At 37.7% G+C, this 21,171-nt stretch overlaps 1 protein-coding gene across 1 annotated transcript in view; it reads left to right on the top strand.

The window, feature by feature from the left end:
• The window catches only part of LOC126464350 (transcription elongation regulator 1), a 260,399-nt gene that overhangs the window by 191,210 nt on the left and 48,018 nt on the right, over positions 1-21,171 (top strand). Inside the window, exon 14 of the mRNA XM_050096228.1 lies at positions 13,679-14,161. Within this exon, the coding sequence (XP_049952185.1) occupies positions 13,679-14,161 (483 nt within the window). The remainder of the gene's footprint in view (positions 1-13,678; positions 14,162-21,171) is intronic.

Below are 21,171 nucleotides of genomic sequence, written 5' to 3'. Positions count from 1 at the left end.
GTTAATAATGACAAATAGGTAATTAATGATTTTTTTGGAAAAAAATTTAATTATGACTTCCAATTGTGTACTTAATTTCTCTCATTGTATCCCAGATGGTATATTGTCACTTTGTTGTCCATTTGATGAAATATGTTGTGTCTGGTGTTTGCAGCCACCAGCTTATATCATATTTACACACTAGGAAACTGTAAAGTGTGGTATTGAAATGAAGTTTGATTGTTATTGACAGGGTTGTTAATAACACAATCTTCTGCTCTGCCAGCTCGGCTACAAAGCATTGTCACTGGGGCATAAGATGAACAGTGTGTCAAGCAGGTACATTCAGAATGTGTGTTCTACCAAAAGAGATCACTGTGAACAAACATGAAGAGATCAAAGAATGAAACTACCGTGTAGGTCACTGCACCGAAACTGAAATCAAATTCATGCATGGTTTTCTTGTAGTATAGCTTGCCATTTTAAACTGTATCCCACATAATCTGTCAGTCTAACATAGTGAGTTATATACTGCATGCCTGCAAGCATATCGTTTATGTGGAAGCCATCGATAAGAGGATTAAAGGCCAGGCACCTGAACCACCTCTCTTTGAATCCAACTGCTTCATCCGTGAACTTTCCACTATAGCAGAGTGAAGGTAAGGTGGAGGCAGCAGAGAGATGGAGAATACTGTACAGCAGCACCAGTGCGCTCTCTCTCTCTCACGTCTCATGCTCCAGCCCTTGCCGATCCTGGTAATTGACAATGAAGTGATAAATGCTTCAGCTGGCCACTGCTTCTGCCTAGCAGAGATTATACGCTTGAAAAACTATCATTGCTGCCTCTTAAAATAATGCCTGTTGTCTTTTCTTGGCCACCCCAAATGAACACCATAGTGGCTCAGTAATCCCACTATACCTAAACTAATACAAAAATCGATGTCCAATGTCCTACACACATCCTGGTGCATTTCCCACAGGCAGGTGTGGCAGAATGATGATAGTGGCAGTAGCCTTACGTGGTATATAGCTCCTTTGCTGAGCGATTGCCCCACCATCTGCCTTCTTATGTGCATGCCACTATTAACAACTGGTCATTTCTAGCTGCTTTTTGTTGTGGAGAGAGACAATTCTTTGGTTTCAGAATGTTCAACAATATTCCTGGGTGCATTATTTGTACCCATCTCTTGCCAAAGAAGGATATGTCCAGCATTGTTGAACACAATTATTTTGGTAATTGAGGTGTTATGGTGTGGGGAGACATAATTTTGCATAGGCCTACAGACCTCCAAGTCTTTGTACACGGTATACACACTGGTCAATTTTATTTAGATACTGTACTCCTTGCCATTGTGCGTCATTTTAGGGGTGCATTTGGCCCTGACTTTATTGATGACAGTGGGTGACGGCGTTGAACAAGGCAGGTGGAGCAGATCTTAGCATGAGAGGATATTCAAGTAATGGTTTGGCCTGCCTGTTTCCCTGACTTCAGTCACATCAAGCACATATGCAATGTGTTGGGGAGACGTATTGCAGCAAGTCCATGTGCGCCAACGAGCATCCAGCAGTTGTCACCAGCTTCTACAGAGAAATGGAACGGTCTATCGCAAGAACTCGTTACAAACCTTGTGGCCAGTATGGAAGCATGTTGCAGAGCATGCGTGGCTGTCTACGGTGATCACACCAGATTAAGAAACATGTCCTGCCATTTGTAATGTCCAGGGGTCCATCATAAATTGCATTACCTTCGGTGTATTTATTGTCTTTGAGTAAAAGTATAATTTACGTTAGTGCCATTGCATGTTTCCTTCACTTAACCTTCTGTACTAAATGGTAGCCGTTTTTTCTATATATGAGGCACTGAGAGCACAAGCGGACTAACCCACACGTTTTGTGAATTTGAGGTATTGACATGTTGTGATAACAGTATACGAGTATTATGCAATGCATGTTGATCTGTTTGTTTATCTGAAGGTTTGTCTAATGTAGCAACGTAAACATTGCTGTTGCACTCAACCGCCGATAGATACCGTTGAGAGCAGGAGTGGACTATGCGTCATAGTCCATTTGTGCTCTATGCTCTCCGTCCACTGCCATTGCGCGTGACGCCGGCGAACGAAAGACTTGTGTATTTAGTGTGGAACAACGTATTGGACCAGTGACCACGTGGACGTGTATTTCAGTTGATCAGCATGGCAGCCCCTGCGAAAAGCGTGGAGGAGCAATTGGAAGGTTAGTTTGTATTGTGTTCCATTCCTTTTTTGCGGATAACATTGTCGATTGTACACTAACGCGTTCATATGCAAACACGTCTAGATGTACCGTATCTCGAATGGTGACTTTGTTCAGAAAATGCAGGTTGTTTTCCATACGAAAACAGAATGACATACAAACAATACTTTATGTATTGCTATTTTGTGTAATCAAGTAACGATCACTTGTAATGTTATGTGTACAACAATGTTTTACCGCCCGCCGAGTTGTGTTGAGCAATTGCTTCGCCTGTGGATACCAATGCACACGTTGACCATTACTGTAGTGTAGTTAATATTACATTGAGGGATGGATATTGTTATTACAGAGATGTTTGCGTCCGATGGGGAAGTGCCGGGAGACGCGAGAGCGAGCACGGCTGCAGCAACAACTGTTCCAGAGGACGTGCCAGAGACGAACGACGATGCCGTGGTACGGAGCCGAGGAAAGAAGCGCCTTAGAAACGAAGATAAATGGCTTCGTAACGTTAGGAAAGAACGGAGAGCTCTAGGTCAAGAGTATGTAAACCGTAAGGGTAACCTTGTACCTCGAAAGGAATTGCGGAAAATCAGCGAGTGTACGTGCCGGTATGAGTGCCACAAACACATCAACGAAGAACAGCAGGAACAAGTGTTCAATGAGTTTTATAATTTAGGCAGCCACGATCTGCAGTCGGCTTTCCTGTTTACCATGATTAAAGTCGTTGATAAAGCACGGTCTTACGTAGGTCAGCAACATTCACGTAGGGAGAAGACGAGATTGTATTACTTGCTCAATTCAAATGGGTCTGAAACGAGGGTGTGCAAAAGATTCTTTCAGAATACTTTAGCCGTATCTGCTGGAAGAATCGATAGGGTACTCAAGAATAAAGGGGAAAAAGCCACCCCTCCTCGTGATGGTAGAGGTAAAGGTGAACCTGGTAATAAAACACCTCGCCACAAAGTTGATGTAGTAAAACGTTTCATAGAAAAATTCCCGGCGTATGAAAGCCATTATGCGTATCATAAAAATAACGGTAGAAAGTATTTAGGACCAGATTTAAATTTATCAGTCATGTATTCACTGTACTGTGCAGAGGAGCAAATGCCCGTTTCTCATTTTATTTTCCGCAAAATTTTTTACGAAAACTTCAATTTGTCATTTCATCCACCAGTGTCCGACTCTTGTCGAACATGTGATGCTTTGCAGGTAAAAATAACAGCTGCCGATAATGATAAGGAGAGGACGGAGTTAATTGCAGAACGTGAATTCCATCAGCAAAAAGCTGAGTATGCACGGGCAGGTTTACATAGTGATACATTGCTTAGCAAATCATATGGTAACGTTACAGTGATAACATTTGATTTGATGAAAACTTTGCCTACACCGATCATCTCAACTGGAGTTTGCTATTACAAACGTCAGTTGTGGACATATTGCTTTGGCATCCACAATATGCACAATGATGATGTATACATGTTTCTGTGGCATGAATCCATTGCGTCGAGAGGGCCACAAGAAATTGGTTCTTGTTTGCTGTACTTCATACGCAATTTTGTCAGGACTGAAAAACTAATTATGTACTCTGATCAGTGCGGAGGCCAGAATAGAAACATAAAGGTTGCTGTACTGTGCCAATACATTGTCAACAGCTCAGAGTTCTCTGTGAAGGAAATAGACCATAAATTTTTAGTTAGCGGACACTCGTACCTGCCCTGTGATCAGGATTTTGGCTTAGTTCAGAAACGAAAAAAGTATTTTCCTAATATTTACCGTCCTAAACACTGGAATGATGTGGTAGTGAGTGCCAGAAAAAGGAATCCATTCAAGGTAATTAATATGAATGCGGAATGTTTCTTTTCAACAAAACAACTCGAAAGAAACATCACGAATCGAAAAATGTCTTCTGGCAATTGTAAAGTACAATGGTTGAACATACAGTGGCTGCGGTATGAAGCAACCAACAGATTCAAAATATTGTATAAATACTCGAACCAAAACCAAGAGCCATTTCAGGAAATTGATGTGGCCAAACGAACATCCACATGCATCAGCAATCTCGAACTGCTTTATCCTAATGGAAATGTAATTACAGAGGCAAAAAAGAAGGATCTGCTAAGTTTGCTTCCGTATGTACCTCCACTTCATCATGATTTCTACAAAACTTTACAAACGTCATCAAATGCTGTAGAAACATTGCCTGTGGATGATTTTGAAATGTAACACAATGCGTAACATTACAGAAACCAATGTAAAATGGTACATGTAATGTGTACAATGTATACTAGTAATGAATACTATTGTCACATGCATCAGCGTACTAACGGACCTGTCATTGAGAATGTTCAACTACTTGGAGCGAAAATGGACTAAGCCACAACAAAACTGCTAATATTCTACTATATAGTACTTTTGTAATTTATCTATGTCAAAATATTGTTCAATAAAACCACAGTTACATCATATGCATGTTACAAGGCTGCAATGTATCACAAACATACATTATTTGTGGGCCCGTATTATGAGACCTGTTTCCTCCATATTGACTTCTCCGGGGTTAGTCCGCTTGTGCTCTCAGTGCCTCATATGGTCCAGGTTTCATCGAGCCAGGTTACATGTCAGTGAACATACCATGTGAAAGTTTGTTTCTTAAGTTTTGCACACCAGTCTAGCTTATTTAGTTCCCATTTTTAACCAGTTTTCTCTACTTCCTTTTTCACATCAGCAGAGAGAGAGAGAGAGAGAGAGAGAGAGAGAGAGAGAGAGAGAGAGAGAGAGTTGGGGGGGGGGGGGGGGGCATTTATAGGATATGCTACAGAGTATGCCTTTGGAATGTATTTCCAGATTGCAAATATCACTCAGAGTTGCTATTGAATTTTGTCAAATCCTTTAAAGTAAAATAACATACTTTCAAATGAAAATTAGGAAAAATTAAGCATCAATAAAATTAATTACTTTGATGACTAGTGTACATAAACGAGTGTGTATTGTATTTTTTTGAAACTTTTTATATAACAGTAGTTTTTGGTAAACAGTTTTTTTTAAGTATGTTCCTGACTAGGAAAGGAAATATTTTCTATCATTAATTCAGACAAATTGCTTTTGGATTGTCTCATCAAGTAGACCCCAACAATTCCTCTTCTCCTGAATCCTGTAAAATTCATAATTTTTTCATTGTAGTTTTGTGCTTTAGTGTTACCAATCCATCTGTGATTTAAAGTAGCCTCCATTGTTTTTCACCCATAATGGATGCCTGGTACCATGAATAAGCATTGTTCTTTACAATTTTGTAGAATGTTCTGTACTAGGCAACAGTCATGAAATGTCTTCAACTATGTAGACATGAGACGCTTTTCTGTTGCGTTAAGGAACTGATAACTGACCACAATTTTCCATTGTTTAATGACACATTCAAGGCCAGATTACTGTACTTTAGAAACAAATTTGTATGCTAATTTACAGTGGTTCCCTTGTGACAGTTGCATGCATTTTTAATTATGTATAAACTTTCATTCATAGCACCTCTGTGCACTTTAGTATTTAGTTTAAAATGCAATTGTGTCTTAAACTCCAGTAAAGTAGCAACTCATTCCCATGTAATTCACATTGCCTTAATATTAACACTGCAAGTTTCTCTTTTAAGATACAAGATTTATTTAAATTTGATTACACATTGGAAGTATAACCCCAGTTGCTAGTCAAGTAAAATCGTTTCCAATATCTTTAAATAAATGTTTAGTGTATGACTAAGAACATTAAAATTTAAAGATGAAATTAATTTGTTTATGAACCTTTCAATCATAGTGCAAGTGAGTGAGTGGGGCATTTTGACTGAACACAACATTACACATTATTGGTTAAAAACAAAAGCTGTGTCAATTTAAACAATGAAGTATATTGAATATTCTGCACTGGTGACAGCATTCAGAGGTGGTACTTATTTATAGAATTTTAATGTTTTGTGTGTAAAGCCCATGCAGTTAGTTTACTGGCAGTAATTTTCTACTCAACTGGAAGGTGACAAAAATTTTGAGACCATTTCATATGCAACAGTTCCTTTTTAATCTAATCCAATCTCAGTGTGTGTTGTAGGTACCAGCATTCCTTTTGCACTTGCTTGCACCCAGAATGAAAAAAAAAAAAATTGAAGAATTTTGCTGTTTAAATGCACATTATTTCAGTTTAATTCATACTGAAGTTTAAAAAATTGTAAGTAGCTGATAGTAGGGCTTGGTGTAATGTAGTGTTTTATTGTATTTCATTATCATAAAATTATTACTAGCTTTTCTTGACTTTTTTTCCAGGGGTAATAACTAGGGACAGGAAAAAATTATTTTGTGACAAATTTTGGTGTTTTTGCAAATTTTGATATTTTTCTGAGTTATTTAGTGCCTGCTTGTTTCCCTTTTTGGTTATTTATATTCATCATACTTAACCATTTTTCAGTGCTACGTCGAAAATGAAACTATAGCTATCATTTATACTGTATTTATTATGCTGCATACATCACATTTATTTACATTACATTAATTTGAAAAGAAAAAAGGAATGGGAGAAAACATTTATGTTAGAGTTGATGATTAAAGAAAAAAAAGACACTGTCAGGAAACCCTGCATTGTCATGATTTCTTTGTTATCTTCTGTGAGATTTTGCTGTCTGAAAGGAAAATAGCCCCTAACTGCCTACATTGGAACACGCAATCCAAAAAACATTTAGTGCCACAGCTGCAAATTGCCAATTATCGACTCCTTTTGTCTGCAGACATCGACTATGTTAACATTTCCTGAGTGAAGTAACATTTGCTTTGCAATAAAATTCTGAAAAGTTTTACACACCATTTGAGGTTATCAACTCTATTGCGACCAGTCGTCCCAGGTACAAACTATAAGGTGCTTGCCACGTCCACATTAATGGGTTTCAAACTTATTGTCCTTAAAATGTGAATCTAAGACTTTGAAGACTGATTTGTTTGGCTCTGTGGCCACGAGAGTTGACAACTTCGTCTGCAGATGCAACCCAGTACACTTCGACCCATCTTTTAACTTCTGCATGAAGCACTTACCTCTTTATTAACAATGTAGGAAAAGATAGATTACAACCTATAATAAAGAAGACACATTAGGTCATAGACAAGCACAATTAAGACACTTGCACAGAGCTTTTGGCCACAGCCTTCGTCAGCAAAAGAGAAAAAAACACTGTTCATACACACATCAAGCACACCCCATGCACACATGAGCAAGTGTGCAGGGACTAGAAAGCACAGACAGCATTTCTCTCTCCCTCCCACCTGTTCACTACAATCCCTTCCCCATTCCCTCCAGATCACTACTTCCATCCCATGTGATAGTTGCATTCTGGCCCGAACTGCCAGAGTTGGCAGTCAAGTGCATGAGGTGTGCTTGCTTATGTAGATGAATTGTGTGTGTTTCTCTTTTACTGATGAAGGCTGTCACAAAAAGCTTTGTATAAGTGTGTGTTTCTCTTTTACTGATGAAGGCTGTCACAAAAAGCTTTGTATAAGTGTGTGTTTATTGTGCCTTTCTGCAACTTAATGTGTCTCCTTTACAGTGAGTGACAATGTATCTTTTCCTACATTGTGATATTCCTACCTGGAGTTTCCATTGTTTGATTTACACTTTATCTTCTTTAAAATCTTATTTGTTTCATCGCTAAAAATGCCTTTGCCCCTAATACTGAAACATTTGTCAAATTGTTTTAAAGTTGAATGTAATCCATGGGAAGCAGGATATTTTGAAGTCAGTCATATTAATTAAGTTACTGGACACTACACAACTCCCACATGCCAAAATTGCAGATGAATTCATTAATTCCATCAAAACATGCTACTACATAAGTTGCTGTGGAGAGCCAAGCGTTCCAGCATGTTAAAACTGGAAGACGAAAAAATTTTGCACCTCGTTATTTGTCTTAATAAACCGAAAATACAAATGTTTTCTTTTCCTGATGCTCAGGAATGCACTGTTGTATATCATATTGTTAAAGAATCCTCAAAATTGCAACGGTTCTCAGCGAATATAGCTCCTTATTCTGCTAGCTGCTCCAATACATTGTTTTTCTTGTCGGTATTGTGTTGAAGTCGCAATAGTGTTCCACGTTGAATTTACTCATGGAATGTTATCAGTACCCAACAGGAAAGATTTATTCTATTAGTTATCTGATTTTTAAACATATTTTATTCTGTACTGGAGCAAAATATATTACTTCATTAAATATTAAGTTTTAACTTATAATAACATGAAGGTCAAACTATATTTATAACATTAACAAAATACTCATCATTTTTAATGAACTTGTTCATTCACTGCTGAAAATCTTTGTTTTGTAGTTCACACATTCCAAAATAGTGTCCTTACTCCCCTATGGAATTCTGCTATTGCAGTAGTTAAAAAATTCATCAGGAGCATAAAACCTCCTGGTTTTAAATTCCAGTGTCTAGTCTTCAGCAGTCACTGCAGGCTTTGGAATTTTCAGTCGTGAATTGTTCTAGCATATGTATTAATCACTGAAATTATGATGTAGTGAATAGAGACAGAATTTGTTCTCTCTCAAGATTTTTTGGGAATTTTGGGGAAAGTATCGACAGCACACAACAAATTGCAAAATTTGAACATCCATGTGAAACAGCTACAAGACCAAAAAATGTGCATTGGCATGAATGAAGGCTTGATGAATAGTTGTATAGTGTTTCGTCTGAGTGTAGGAACTCTTCCAATGACCTTGAAAACCATATCCTAACAGTTACAGTTATATTAAATAATAATGTTGTAAGCTCACAGTACATGCTGAATTTGTGCTGTGAAATGTAAAATTTGTTGTGATTTTACCCATGAGACAAATGCTGAAATTTTTCATCTTATTGAAACGTAGATTGGAATTATATTTACACGTTCAGTAATATTACTTTCATTACAAAAATATACATTAGTGGTAATGAAACACAGCATTGAACTATGATTGCCAAAATGCTATTGCACATAGTATTGTTTAATCATGGAGTTTGGTAGCAAGTGGACACAGAACACCTCTGGTCTCATTTCCTAATGTGGAAAATGAACTGTTAGTTTAAACTAGTTATAAAGTGTAATTAGTTCTGAGAAAAAGTCATTATCTAATTTCAACATTAAGTATGTATTAGTTGTCACTGATATCCTCAGATTTACAACACTTTTGCCCTATAACAGAGGCTGGTGCTATTTTCTGCGACATAGTTAACAACTGCCAATTTCACATTATGCCACTAAAAATCGCAGATTGATTGCTGTTACATTTAAAACTGCTGATATCACGTTGTTAGACGTGTTATTGTTTAACAAAATTTTCCTGTCCCTAGTAATACCTAATAATTCATGATAATTACGTTAATTATTGGATTAGTTATATATTGTGGAAAGTTAATACTAGCACTTACTGCTGTTGCTGTGTATGTTTATCATACTCACTCTCTCCCAGTAGTTCTTATTTGCTTCGAAAGCTGGGAAACAACGTTCTCCAGAAGTTCCTTTAGTTCAAGGGGAGAAAATAAAAATTGTTTAGGTAGTAAATAATACAAATTAAAAACGACTTTGTTGATTGCTAACATTTGTTAGGTTGTCAACAATGTAGAAAAATACAGCGTACTACTTACCGTAAAGATGATACATTAAGTAGCAGACAGGCACAATTAAAACATACTTGCACATAAACTTTTGGCCACAGTCTTAATTGAAAGCACACACACACACACACACACACACACACACACACACACACACACACACACCCCTTTCATTCCCACAAACAAGTACACCTCGTGGACACGACTGGCAGCTCTGGCCAGAGCTACTAGGGTTGGGTGTTATGTGTAAGGTGTGCTTGCTTGTGTGAAGGAATGGCGTGTGTGATTTTCTAACAAAGTGACCAAAAGTTTGTGTGCGATTGTCTTTTAATTGTGTCTGTGTGCTACATAACGTATCATCTTTACAGTAAGTAGCTATCTGCCTTTTCCTAAATTGTTGATATTCCTACCTGGAGTTTTCATTGTTTGATTTGTTAGGATGTGTTTTAGTTAACATTAATAATTCTGTATACATGTTTTCTATATACATTTTTTTTAAAAAAAGCATAATTCATGAAATTTTTTATCACTTGAGTAAGTAATTCAGTTTGGTAACAGATACACTGTCAATGTTTAATCTGTTAGATTGACAGTTATTGTGTCAGGATTTATTTTATGATTTGGAAGTTTGCGACTGTTAAAATTGTTGAAAAGTGTTGTTATTAACAACACATTTACGCTTTCTTGACATAAAATAATTTTTTTTATAATCCTGCATGCTAATTTACACATTTTATAGTGTTGCATTTCTGTGCTCTAGTTTCACAATTCCTCATATCCTTTCAGTTATTAATTTGTAATTGATCAAATGGTACCTCTGTATCTGCCCCAGTTTTACTGTTCCAATACTATTTTCCCTTTTTAATTTTTGAGACCATCGTAAAACGTTAAAAATTTGTTCCAGTAGTATGATGTATTTGATGTTGTAGATGTAAATTTTCCTTGAACTGTATGTGCAAATATGGCAAAGCAATTTATATCCATATAGACACCATTTACTAAACATTACAGCATTTACACTAGACTTTCAAGGCCCATATTTAAGACTATATTGCTTATCTGTCATATTACTCAATCTGCAAGTTATTTTTCATTACAAATGCGAAATTTGTGAATTGTTACACTGATTTCCTTGTGTTTATTATTCATTAGATTGATATAAAAAAATTTCTGGCTCTACAGAAGGAAACTATATAAATTGTTTCGCATTTGGAAGATGTTGTAATGCATGCTTTTAAAACCCAATAAGTGACTGTGTGAGTATATAACTACAGTCAAATATTCATGTCTCAAACACTGGCAGCCACTTTTACAAAAATGTCCTTGTATATGGAACATTGTTGCATATGAACTGGTCTTTTAAGTCTTCCACATCTATAAAATGGTGAATGGAGTAAGTGCATACAAATATTTAAAAAAAGTAATGCTTCATTGTGTAATCATTTAATAAAGATCACTAAATCTGTTATCAGATAAAAAAATTTACAATGTTTGTCAAGACTGTGGTGAACATGATTGGAGGCATCTTTCAGTAGCCTCTGGCAACAAGTAATTTACTTAAACCCAAAAACAGTAGAAAACAGACAACTAAATTGGCTCTGTTGAAGGAATAAGGCTTATGGGCATGCCAGAAGCTGAAATTAGAAGGTGAAAAAGATGATTCAGACTAGTGGAAAATTAGTATTGAAATATATGAGGAGTTTTGGATAGTGAATATCATGAAACAGGAACTTCCAGACAGATTTCCAGGAAGCGAATATCTTGATCAAAAGAAATAATTGAAAGACAAAAAGGAAAATAAAACTTTCATCCAATATTTTCAGTGGTAGACATAGAGCAATAAACAAATAATCAGAAGTGCATTCATTGCAGTGCAAGAAGTAAACAGATTTTGTAATTTATAATCATATAAAAGTATTTTATCTCTGTGAAGCATAAAAGGTGTGTGTGTGTGTGTGTGTGTGTGTGTGTGTGTGTGTGTGTGTGTGTGTGTGTGTGTGTTTGTTTGTTTTTGAGAAATAAAATAATACATAAGAATGTGCTGCATTGGATTTTTTATTGGTATTTGGTCTGCAATAATTCATTTTTTTTTTTTTTTCAATTACCAGTATTTTGTCACTTCTCCTTCTCAGAAACAATTATTTCTTAATCTTCTCAGTTTAATTCCATGTTTATGATTATTAGGATTTATTTTCCAATCTTTCATAGTATCATTTTGAAGTGTTACTTTTTTAACATTGTTTTCCTCTGTCTCATTCAGATAAACACATCTTACTTTGTTTTCCCTTGATTCTGTTGCTGCCGTATTTGTTATGCGTAACAGCTTTTTGTATCATTTCTTTCCTTCTTTTCTTAAGGTTCTGCATCTTTCTGTTTTATCTTTACTGGTTTTGAAATTCTCCATAGTGGTTTCCTGACTTCCACCATTCACTTTTTCTTTTTAGTTGCTACATGGCACATCTTATTTGTACAATATTTATTTGCAAGCAATTCTTTCCAAGCATCCTGTTCATGACTGTTCGTATATGTCTCAAAGTAGATACGCTTCATGGTATTATTGAAAATTCAGGAGAAAAGAAAGTATTGTTAGGAATAGGTATGGGCTGAAAAACATGGTCATGTAAACTTAATCCCTATACCCACAAAACAAAGCTATTGTTCATTAGGCAGTATTATATGATTTTGTATGGAAACAGTATCAGAATTATGTGAGAAGTGGTAGTGAAAAATTGGTTTGCTAGTAAAAGCCTGAGCTACATTGTAGGTGTTGGTTGGTTAGTACTGCAGGTAGCCCAACAAGAAAAGAAATGTTAAAGAATTTTACGTAATGATATAGAACAAAGGTCTTACAGCTGAACAGTTAAACTGATATGTTCTGTTTGTAGCCTTACTGCACATTACTTTCATGCTGAATTTTGCTATAAGTAGCAAAAGTAATGTTTCACTCTATATTGAAAACAAATTATCAAGCGTGCCCATAAAATGAAAGCCATAGATACTGACACTGTTGTTTTTCAGTACAACCTTCCTGCTATCATATTTAAGCTGGCACTCTGCTGGCAGTAAGATCACACAAAAATGTTTCTCTTTTTGTGGTTTTGAATTGTTACACAGATTTTATGTAGCTTTTGTCATGGACATCAATAGACACGGTTTTATATAATTTGTCAAGGGGTTGCTAAGCAATACAGGAAGCTCTATGCAGCTTAGCTTCACCATTATGTAAGAAAATAATATTTCTGTGATCAACAATGTTCTTCAATTTAGATTTTTGGAAACATTTTCAATTATGGGGAATTCTATTTTCTATTGTGTTAAGAGCCTTTGTCAAATATATGCCTTCCACTTGAGTAGTATTTTTCTTAAACTGCAAGCTGTGTATTCCTAACATAAAACAGTATCTCTAAGTACTGAAACAAATATCATTGCTCTACTTTGTGTATCCAGAAATTAACACATAGGTGAAAAGTTATATGATTGGTGTCAACATACTCTGAGTCTTACCTTTTTGGATAAAACATCTCATACATATGTTTGAAATGACGAATAGTACACTTCTTTTTGAGGTTTGCTGCAGTCATGTAAATAAGAGTTCATAAAAGTGATTTGAAGATGCATTTTTATATTTCAGCAACTTTGTGCACTTGGTGTTGTTTATGTTTTAGTAGTACTATTTTCAAATCAAATACCTAAACAGTACTGTATTGTCACCTGCATAGCACTACAGAGTCAGCTGTAGTGAGGGGGCCATCTTGGCAGAAGTGGAGGTTTGGAGCAAATGCAAGCCTGCGTTTTATTATTTATAGTTGTCGTGCCTCCAGACTGATTGGTATTATGATGGTGTACAGGTGAAGCGGGACTTCATGGCGTTGCTGCGGGAGCATCCAGAGCTGGTTGACAGACATGCACGCTGGCCGGATGTGAAGAAGCGCCTGGATAGTGACCCACGCTACAAAGCAGTAGAATCTGGATCTGTGAGGGAGGATTGGTTTCGTGAGCATGTCCGGGCACTGAAGGAGGAGAGGAAACGAGAGAAGGAGCGTGACCGAGAAAAACGCAGCGAGCGGAAGGAACGTGGTGGTGAGGACCGCAAAGACAGGGAACGCGAGCGTGGAGGCAGCGAACGTCGGGACCGGGACCGAGACCGTGACCGCTCTGAAAAGGAGCGGGACAAGGACCGTGAGAAGGAGAGAGAGAAGGACAAGGACAAAGCTGGCGCAGGTGGCAGCAGTAGCTCTGGAGCACTAGCGTCTTCAGCTTCAGGTGGCAGTGGTGGTATTGGTAGCAGCCTTGCAGATATGGGAGAAATGGATGACAATGAAGAGACCGATGTAAGTAACTGACATTATTCTCTAGACATAGTGAATCAGTTGAAAAATGCGTTGTTTAAATTCTGTCCTTTGCCCTTCGAAATACATCGTATTTGTGATTACTTGCACCTTCACTCCTAGCACACTAATTCCCATTGAGAACTGAAAAGTCTAAGAACAGAATGTAATTTAATTAGCCACATACTTATGGCATCACGCCATTTTCAAAGTTAAGCATGTTACTTAAGAGTATCCTAATTACGAGGCGTGTTTTTTTAAGTAAGGTCTGTTTTGTTGTAGACACTAGTAGTTCGTGCTTGTACCACAACGAGCATGTGCGTCATGTACCGGCATGCCTCAGGAACAACTGTGCTCAGTTTCAGCTCTGTAGATAACCTGTACGGTTCTTTTATGTACTTTCAAAATGTTTAAGACTATCAAGTTGCCCACCACGTGTGAGGTTCGCTCAGTGATATGGTTTTTGTCAGCAAGGAACCTGTCTGCTGCAGAAATTCATTGACAGATTTTCGAAGTGTGCGGTGATACTGTTATGAGTGAAAGCAAAGTGTGTAAGTGGGTACGAGAATTGAAAGATGGCCGTGGCAACATCCATGATGAGGATCGCTCTGGTCGCCCTTCTTTGATTACAGGCGATTTGGTGGCTTCAGTTGAACCGAGTATTCGTGAGAACAGGCACTTCACAATAACATGTGTCTCAAACGAGTTTCTTGACGTTAGAGATCAGTGCTTTACAACATTGCTTCTGAACTACTTAAACTTTAGGAAACTGTGCTCCCGTTGGTTCTGGAAACAGAGGACCACAAAAACCAAAGGTTTGAGTGTGCGATGAAGTTCTTGACTCGTCACGAAGAAGGTGACAGCTCCTTGAGTCAGATCATAACTGGAGATGAAACATGGGTTTCACATATCACGCCTGAATCGAAGCAAAGAGCATGGAATGGAGGCGTGCGCGCGCGCGCGTACACACACACACACACACACACACACACACACACACACACACACACCTGTAAAGGTGAAGGCCAAACTGACTATGTCCCTGTGAAAAATCATGGTGTCGGTGTTTTGGGATAGGCATGGTGTTTTGTTGGTCGACTTCATGCGATGAGGAACCACTATCAGTGCAGAACCACACTGCCAAACCCTGAGTGAGCTATGCAGAGCAATTCAAAACAAAAGACGCGGCATGCTGACAAAGAGAATTGTGCTTCTCCATGAAAATACAAGATCTCACACTGCAGGTCAGACCTGCAATTTATTGGAGAGTTTTGTCTGGGAAGTTTTAGACCACCCACCTTACAGTTCTGATCTTGTGCCAAGTGATTACCATCTGTTCCTCCACCTCAAACAACACGTCAGTGGCAACTTTTGCAATGATGACGACGACATGAAAACAGCAGTAAACTCTTGGTTATCAGAGCAGAAGGCAAGTTTTTACGAAGAGGGTATTCTAAAATTTTTTGAGAGGTACGATATGTGTTTCGACAAACTCGGCAACTATGTTGAAAAATAGAGTGAAGTATGTACTTTCTGAAAATAAATTTACTTTCTTGAAATAACCTTTCATTGTGTACTTAGGTTCAAATGGACCTTACTTAAAAAACACGCCTCGTACATGTGTGTAAGTAAGGAACAGGGTTTCGATTTGTCCTCAAAAATTATCACTGAAATATGTTTCTTTTCTGGAAATTTGCTTATTAATAATTTACTCTTAGATATGGTATTACTGTTGTGAAAATGCAAAACAAAGAAAAGTTATGACTTTACGGCAGAGGTTCCCAGACTGTTCGTCTAACAAAATACTTCGAGAATACTGATGCTTGGATGGAACATGTTCTTTATTTTGGAGATTAATAATTTTTTTAAAAAATCAGAAAAACATGGTTTATAAAGTGATTACTTCAATTTTAAACAGTAACTAATAACATGGAAATTATAAAACAGGAAAAAATTAACATAGTAAAAAAAAGCCACGTTATTAATAGTTTTTTTGCGGAGCACTTAATCACTTCCCACAGAACACAGTTTGGGAAATCTTGCTTTATGGCAAGTTATATAGCATTCTACAGTTTAGTATAAAACTACGCGACAATCTTAATTTAACATCTTCAAAACTGCATGGCACAAGAGAAATTTAATAGCATATACACTAAGCGCCAAAGAAACTGGTATCGGCATCCATATTCAAATACAGAGATATGTAAACAGGCAGAATACGGCTCCGTGACCAGAAACTCCTATATAAGACAAGTGTCTGGTGCAGTTGTTAGATCGGTTACTGTTGCCACAATGGCTGGTTATCAAGATTTGAGTGAGTTTGAATGTGATGTTATAGTCAGCACATGAGTGATGGGACACAGTGCCTTCGAGGTAGGAATGAAGTGGCGATTTTGCCATATGAGCATTTCACGAGTGCATCGTGAATATCAGGAATCTGGTAAAACATAAAATCTCTGACCTCGCTGTGGCCGGAAAAAGATCCTGCAAGAATGGGACCGACAACGATTGAAAAGAATCATGACAGTAGTGCAACCCTTTTCCGCAAATTGCTGCAGATTTCTATGCTGGGCCATCATCAAATGTCAGCATGTGAACCATTCAACGAAGCATCATCAATGTGGGCTTCTGGAGCCGTAGGCCCACTAGTGTATCCTTGATGACTGCATGACACAAAGCTGTACGCATTGCCTGGACCCATCAGCACTGACATTGGACTGTTGATGACTGGAAACATGTTGCTTGGTTGGATGAGTCTCATTTCAAATTGTATTGAGGAGATGGACGTGTACGGGTATGGAGAAGACATCGTAAATCCATGGACCCTGCTTGTCAGCAGAGGACTGTTCAAGCTGGCAGAGGCTCTGTAATGGTATGGAGCATGTGCAGTTTGAGTGATACGGACCCCTGATACATCTGGATACAACTAATGTCCGTTATGCATTCCTATGGACTTCGACAATTCCAGCAGGACAATGTGACAGCCCACAGAGTGCTACAGAGCGGCTCCAAGAACACTCTTCTGAGTTTAGACACTTCCACTGGCCCCCAAATTCTGCAGACATGAACATTATTGAGCATATCTGGCATGCCTTGCAACATGCTGTTCAGAAGGGATGTCCTCCCCCTCGTACTCTTAAAGCATTTATGGAGAGTCCTGCAGGATTCATGATGTCAGTTCGCTCCAGCACCACTTCAGACATTACTAGAGTCCATGCCATGTCATGTTGCGGCACTTTTTCGTGCTTGGGGGGAGGGGGGGGGGGGGAGGTGCTGCATAATATGGGTTAGATGCACCAGTTTCTTTGGCTCTTCAGTATAATATCTGTTGCTGGCGACTTTAACCTGGATTTATTGAAAAGCTGTGTCAGTGAACAATTAATGCAATCAGTAACACTGTCATTCAGTTTAATTCCATCTCTGAACTTTGCAACTAGGATATGCAAATGCTGTGGGACTGCTTTGATTACATCTTTGTAGATAAATCTAGAGGGAAGAGGTCATACCACATAACCAATAGTATATGAGCTTTCTGATCATGACATGCAGCATCATATTATGTTAAATGTTCAAACTTTCCAGGATATAAAATTAAATCTGAGTGCAGGAGGATAGTAACTGAGTCAAAAATTGAGAATTTTAGAAGTTTTCTCAAAGACATGAACTCAATAGATGTTTACAATACTTGTGACTTGTTAATAAAGTTACTTTCTTATTTAAAAATTGTCTCCCCTGTAGATAACTCAAATCAAAAAGAAATCTAAAAATAAACCATGGATTACACAAGGAATAAAGATATCACATAGGACAAAAAGGAGACACTATCTATTATCTATGGATAGCTCTGATGTTACCGTTGTAATGCACTATAAATAATACTGCAAAATATTGAAGGAAGTAATTCAGAAATCAAAGCAGCTTTATTGTGAGAAAAAGATGAGTACATCAGGCAACAAAATAAAAACTGTATGGGATATAGTGAAGACAGAGACAGGTGGGGCCAAAAAGGGAGAGGAACAGATAGCTCTAAAAATAAATGGGACATTGATAACAAGTGCATGTAGTGTTGTAAACCTCTTAAGCAAGTACTTTGTTTCTGTTATTGACAGTTTTGTTTCTGTTATTGACAGTTTTGTTTCTGTTATTGACAGTTTTGTTTCTGTTATTGACAGCGTGGGGTTATCAGGTACAGTAAACAATGTAATGAAATATCTGAGACCAGTCTGTAGAAATAACTTCATTAAGATGGAAATGATGCTCACCTCTCTAAGAATCCTTAAAATCAAAGTAATTAGTGATTATGGTAACATATCGATGACATGAATCAAAGAGTGCTCATGTGAGTTGAGTTCTATCTTTAGATATTTTTGTAATCAATCTTGTATTAGCAGAACATTTCCAGACCGGCTAAAATATACTGAAGTTCAGTTTCTGCAAGAAGGGGGATAAAGAGGTACTGTCAAACTATCAACCAATTTCATTCTTTGCAGTTTTTTCAAAAAGATTGTGTTAACGCGTTGTCTTAAGCATCTGACTGTGGATAATGTGATGTCCGAGTCACAGTTTGGGTTTCTTAAGGGTTCTGATATGGAGAATGCTAAGTACACAAACAGTGAGAATGTACTTAATTAGGTAACAATTGGAGGATACTGGCATTTTCTGTGACCTGTCAAAAGCCTTTGACTGTGTGAATCACAGCATTCTTTTAAGTAAATTAGAATATGATAGTATCACCGGCAGTGTGCGAAATTATTAGAATCTTATCTGACTAACAGGAAACAAAGGGTGTTGTTGCAAAATATCTGTGGAGTAATCAGTCAGTCTTCATCTGTTTGGGAATTAATTGCATATGGTGGTGGTGCTGCTGCTGCTGAAAGTTTTATCTTAGGTCCTTTGCTGTTTCTTGTGTACAGTAATGGCCTCTTGTCTGATACACTGCCACATGCTAAGTTTGTTTTGTTTGCAGATGACACAAACATTACAATAAATAGAAAGTCAAGTACATATTTAGAAATGGCTGCTGATCAAATTTTTGATGGATGTTATTAAATGATTTAGAACTAATTCACTGTCATGAAACTTGAAAAGACCTGCTATATGCAGTTCAGACACTGCAAGAGATTTCCTTGCAGCATATGTATAACATATGAAGACATCCAGGTCTTCGCAATGCGAATGATGTCAGGTGTAGGAGATATAAATCTATTAAAAAAACTTGCATATTTTGCTTACTTCCATTCTATTTTGTCATGTGGAAACATATTCTGGCATAACTCGACAAACTGAGGAAAAGTTCTTAGAGTACAGAAACCTGCAATAACACTCAGTTGGGGTGTAAAGTTAGCAGCATCATGTAGAAACATGTTCAAGAAACTTGGTATTCTAACAACTACTCCTCGGCATGTTTATTCCTTAATGAAATTTGTTTTGAATAGGTCTCTCTCTCCAACCAGTAGCCCAATACATAGTATCAAAACTAGGAATAAGAACAGTCTACATAGAGACCTAAAAAATCACATATTGTGGTCCAAAAAGGAGTTCAATATTCAAGAACACTCAATTTCAATAAAGTGTCAGCACCATTAAAACCTTGGTTACAGATAACGCACAGCTGAAGCAAAGTGTGAAAGATCTTTTGATAGGCAACTCCATCTACTCTATAGAATAATATCTTAACAGGGACTGTTGACTGGCTCAAGTAAAAATGTCTGTTAGATTTCATTTTTGGTAGCACTTGGTCACAACAGTAAAGATTAGTTGTTTTGTGTACAATAAATTTATTAAAAGTGTATAACTATCTTGCATTCTGGCAGTGTATTAATTCTGTAAATATTAGCATGTCAAGTTTACTGTAATGTTTTCAAATATTTTGACAGTCTCGTGAAATGAGATTAAGGATGTGAGTAGTATATTCAGATGTTCTATGTTTTTTGTGTTATACTTTCTGACACCCCCTCCCCATGAACCATGGACCTTGCCGTTGGTGGGGAGGCTTGCGTGCCTCAACAACACAGATAGCCGTACCGTAGGTGCAACCACAATGGAGTGGTATCTGGTGAGAGGCCAGACAAACGTGTGGTTCCTGAAGAGGGGCAGCAGCCTTTTCAGTAGTTGCAGGGGCAACAGTCTGGATGATTGACTGATCTGGCCTTGTGACATTAACCAAAACAGCCATGCTGTTGTGATACTGCAAACTGCTGAAAGCAAGGGGAAACTACAGATGTAATTTTTCCTGAGGGCATGAAGCTTTACTGTATGATTAAAAGATGATGGTGTCCTCTTGGGTAAAATATTCCGCAGGTAAAATAGTCCCCCATTTGGAGCTCCGGGCAGGGACTACTCAGGAGGACATCGTTATCAGGAGAAAGAAAACTGGCATTCTACTGATCAGAGTGTGGAACGTCAGATACCTTAACCGGGCAGGTACGTTAGAAAATTTACAAAGGGAAATGGATAGGTTAAAGTTAGATATAGTGGGAATTAGTGAAGTTCGGTGGCAGGAGGAACAAGACTTTTGGTCAGGTGAAAACAGGGATAAATACGAAATCAAAGAGGGGTAATGCGGAAGTAGGTTTAATAGTGAATAAAAAGATAGTAGTGTGTGTAAGCTACTACAAACAGCATAGTGAGCGCATTATTGTGGCCAAGACAGACACGAAGCCCACGCCTACTACAGTAGTAAAAGTTTATATGCCAACTAGCTCTGCAGATGATGACGAATTGATGAAATGTATGATGAGATAAAAGAAATTATTCAGCTAGTGAAGGGAGACGAAAATTTAATAGTCATGGGTGACTGGAATTCGATAGTAGGAAAAGGGAGAGAAGAAAACGTAGTAGGTGAATATGGATTTGGGGCTAAGAAATGAAAGAGGAAGCTGCCTGGTAGAATTTTGCACAGAGCACAACTTAATCATAGCTAACACTTGGTTCAAGAATCATGAAAGAAGGTTGTATACATGGAAGAACCCTGGAGATACTAGAAGGTTTCAGATAGATTGCATGATGGTAAG

This window comes from Schistocerca serialis, chromosome 1, assembly GCF_023864345.2.
Source record: "Schistocerca serialis cubense isolate TAMUIC-IGC-003099 chromosome 1, iqSchSeri2.2, whole genome shotgun sequence".
In the NCBI taxonomy this organism is placed as follows: domain Eukaryota; kingdom Metazoa; phylum Arthropoda; class Insecta; order Orthoptera; family Acrididae; genus Schistocerca; species Schistocerca serialis.
The sequence above is the reverse complement of the archived record's forward strand: the minus strand, read 5'-3'. Positions and strand labels throughout refer to the sequence as shown.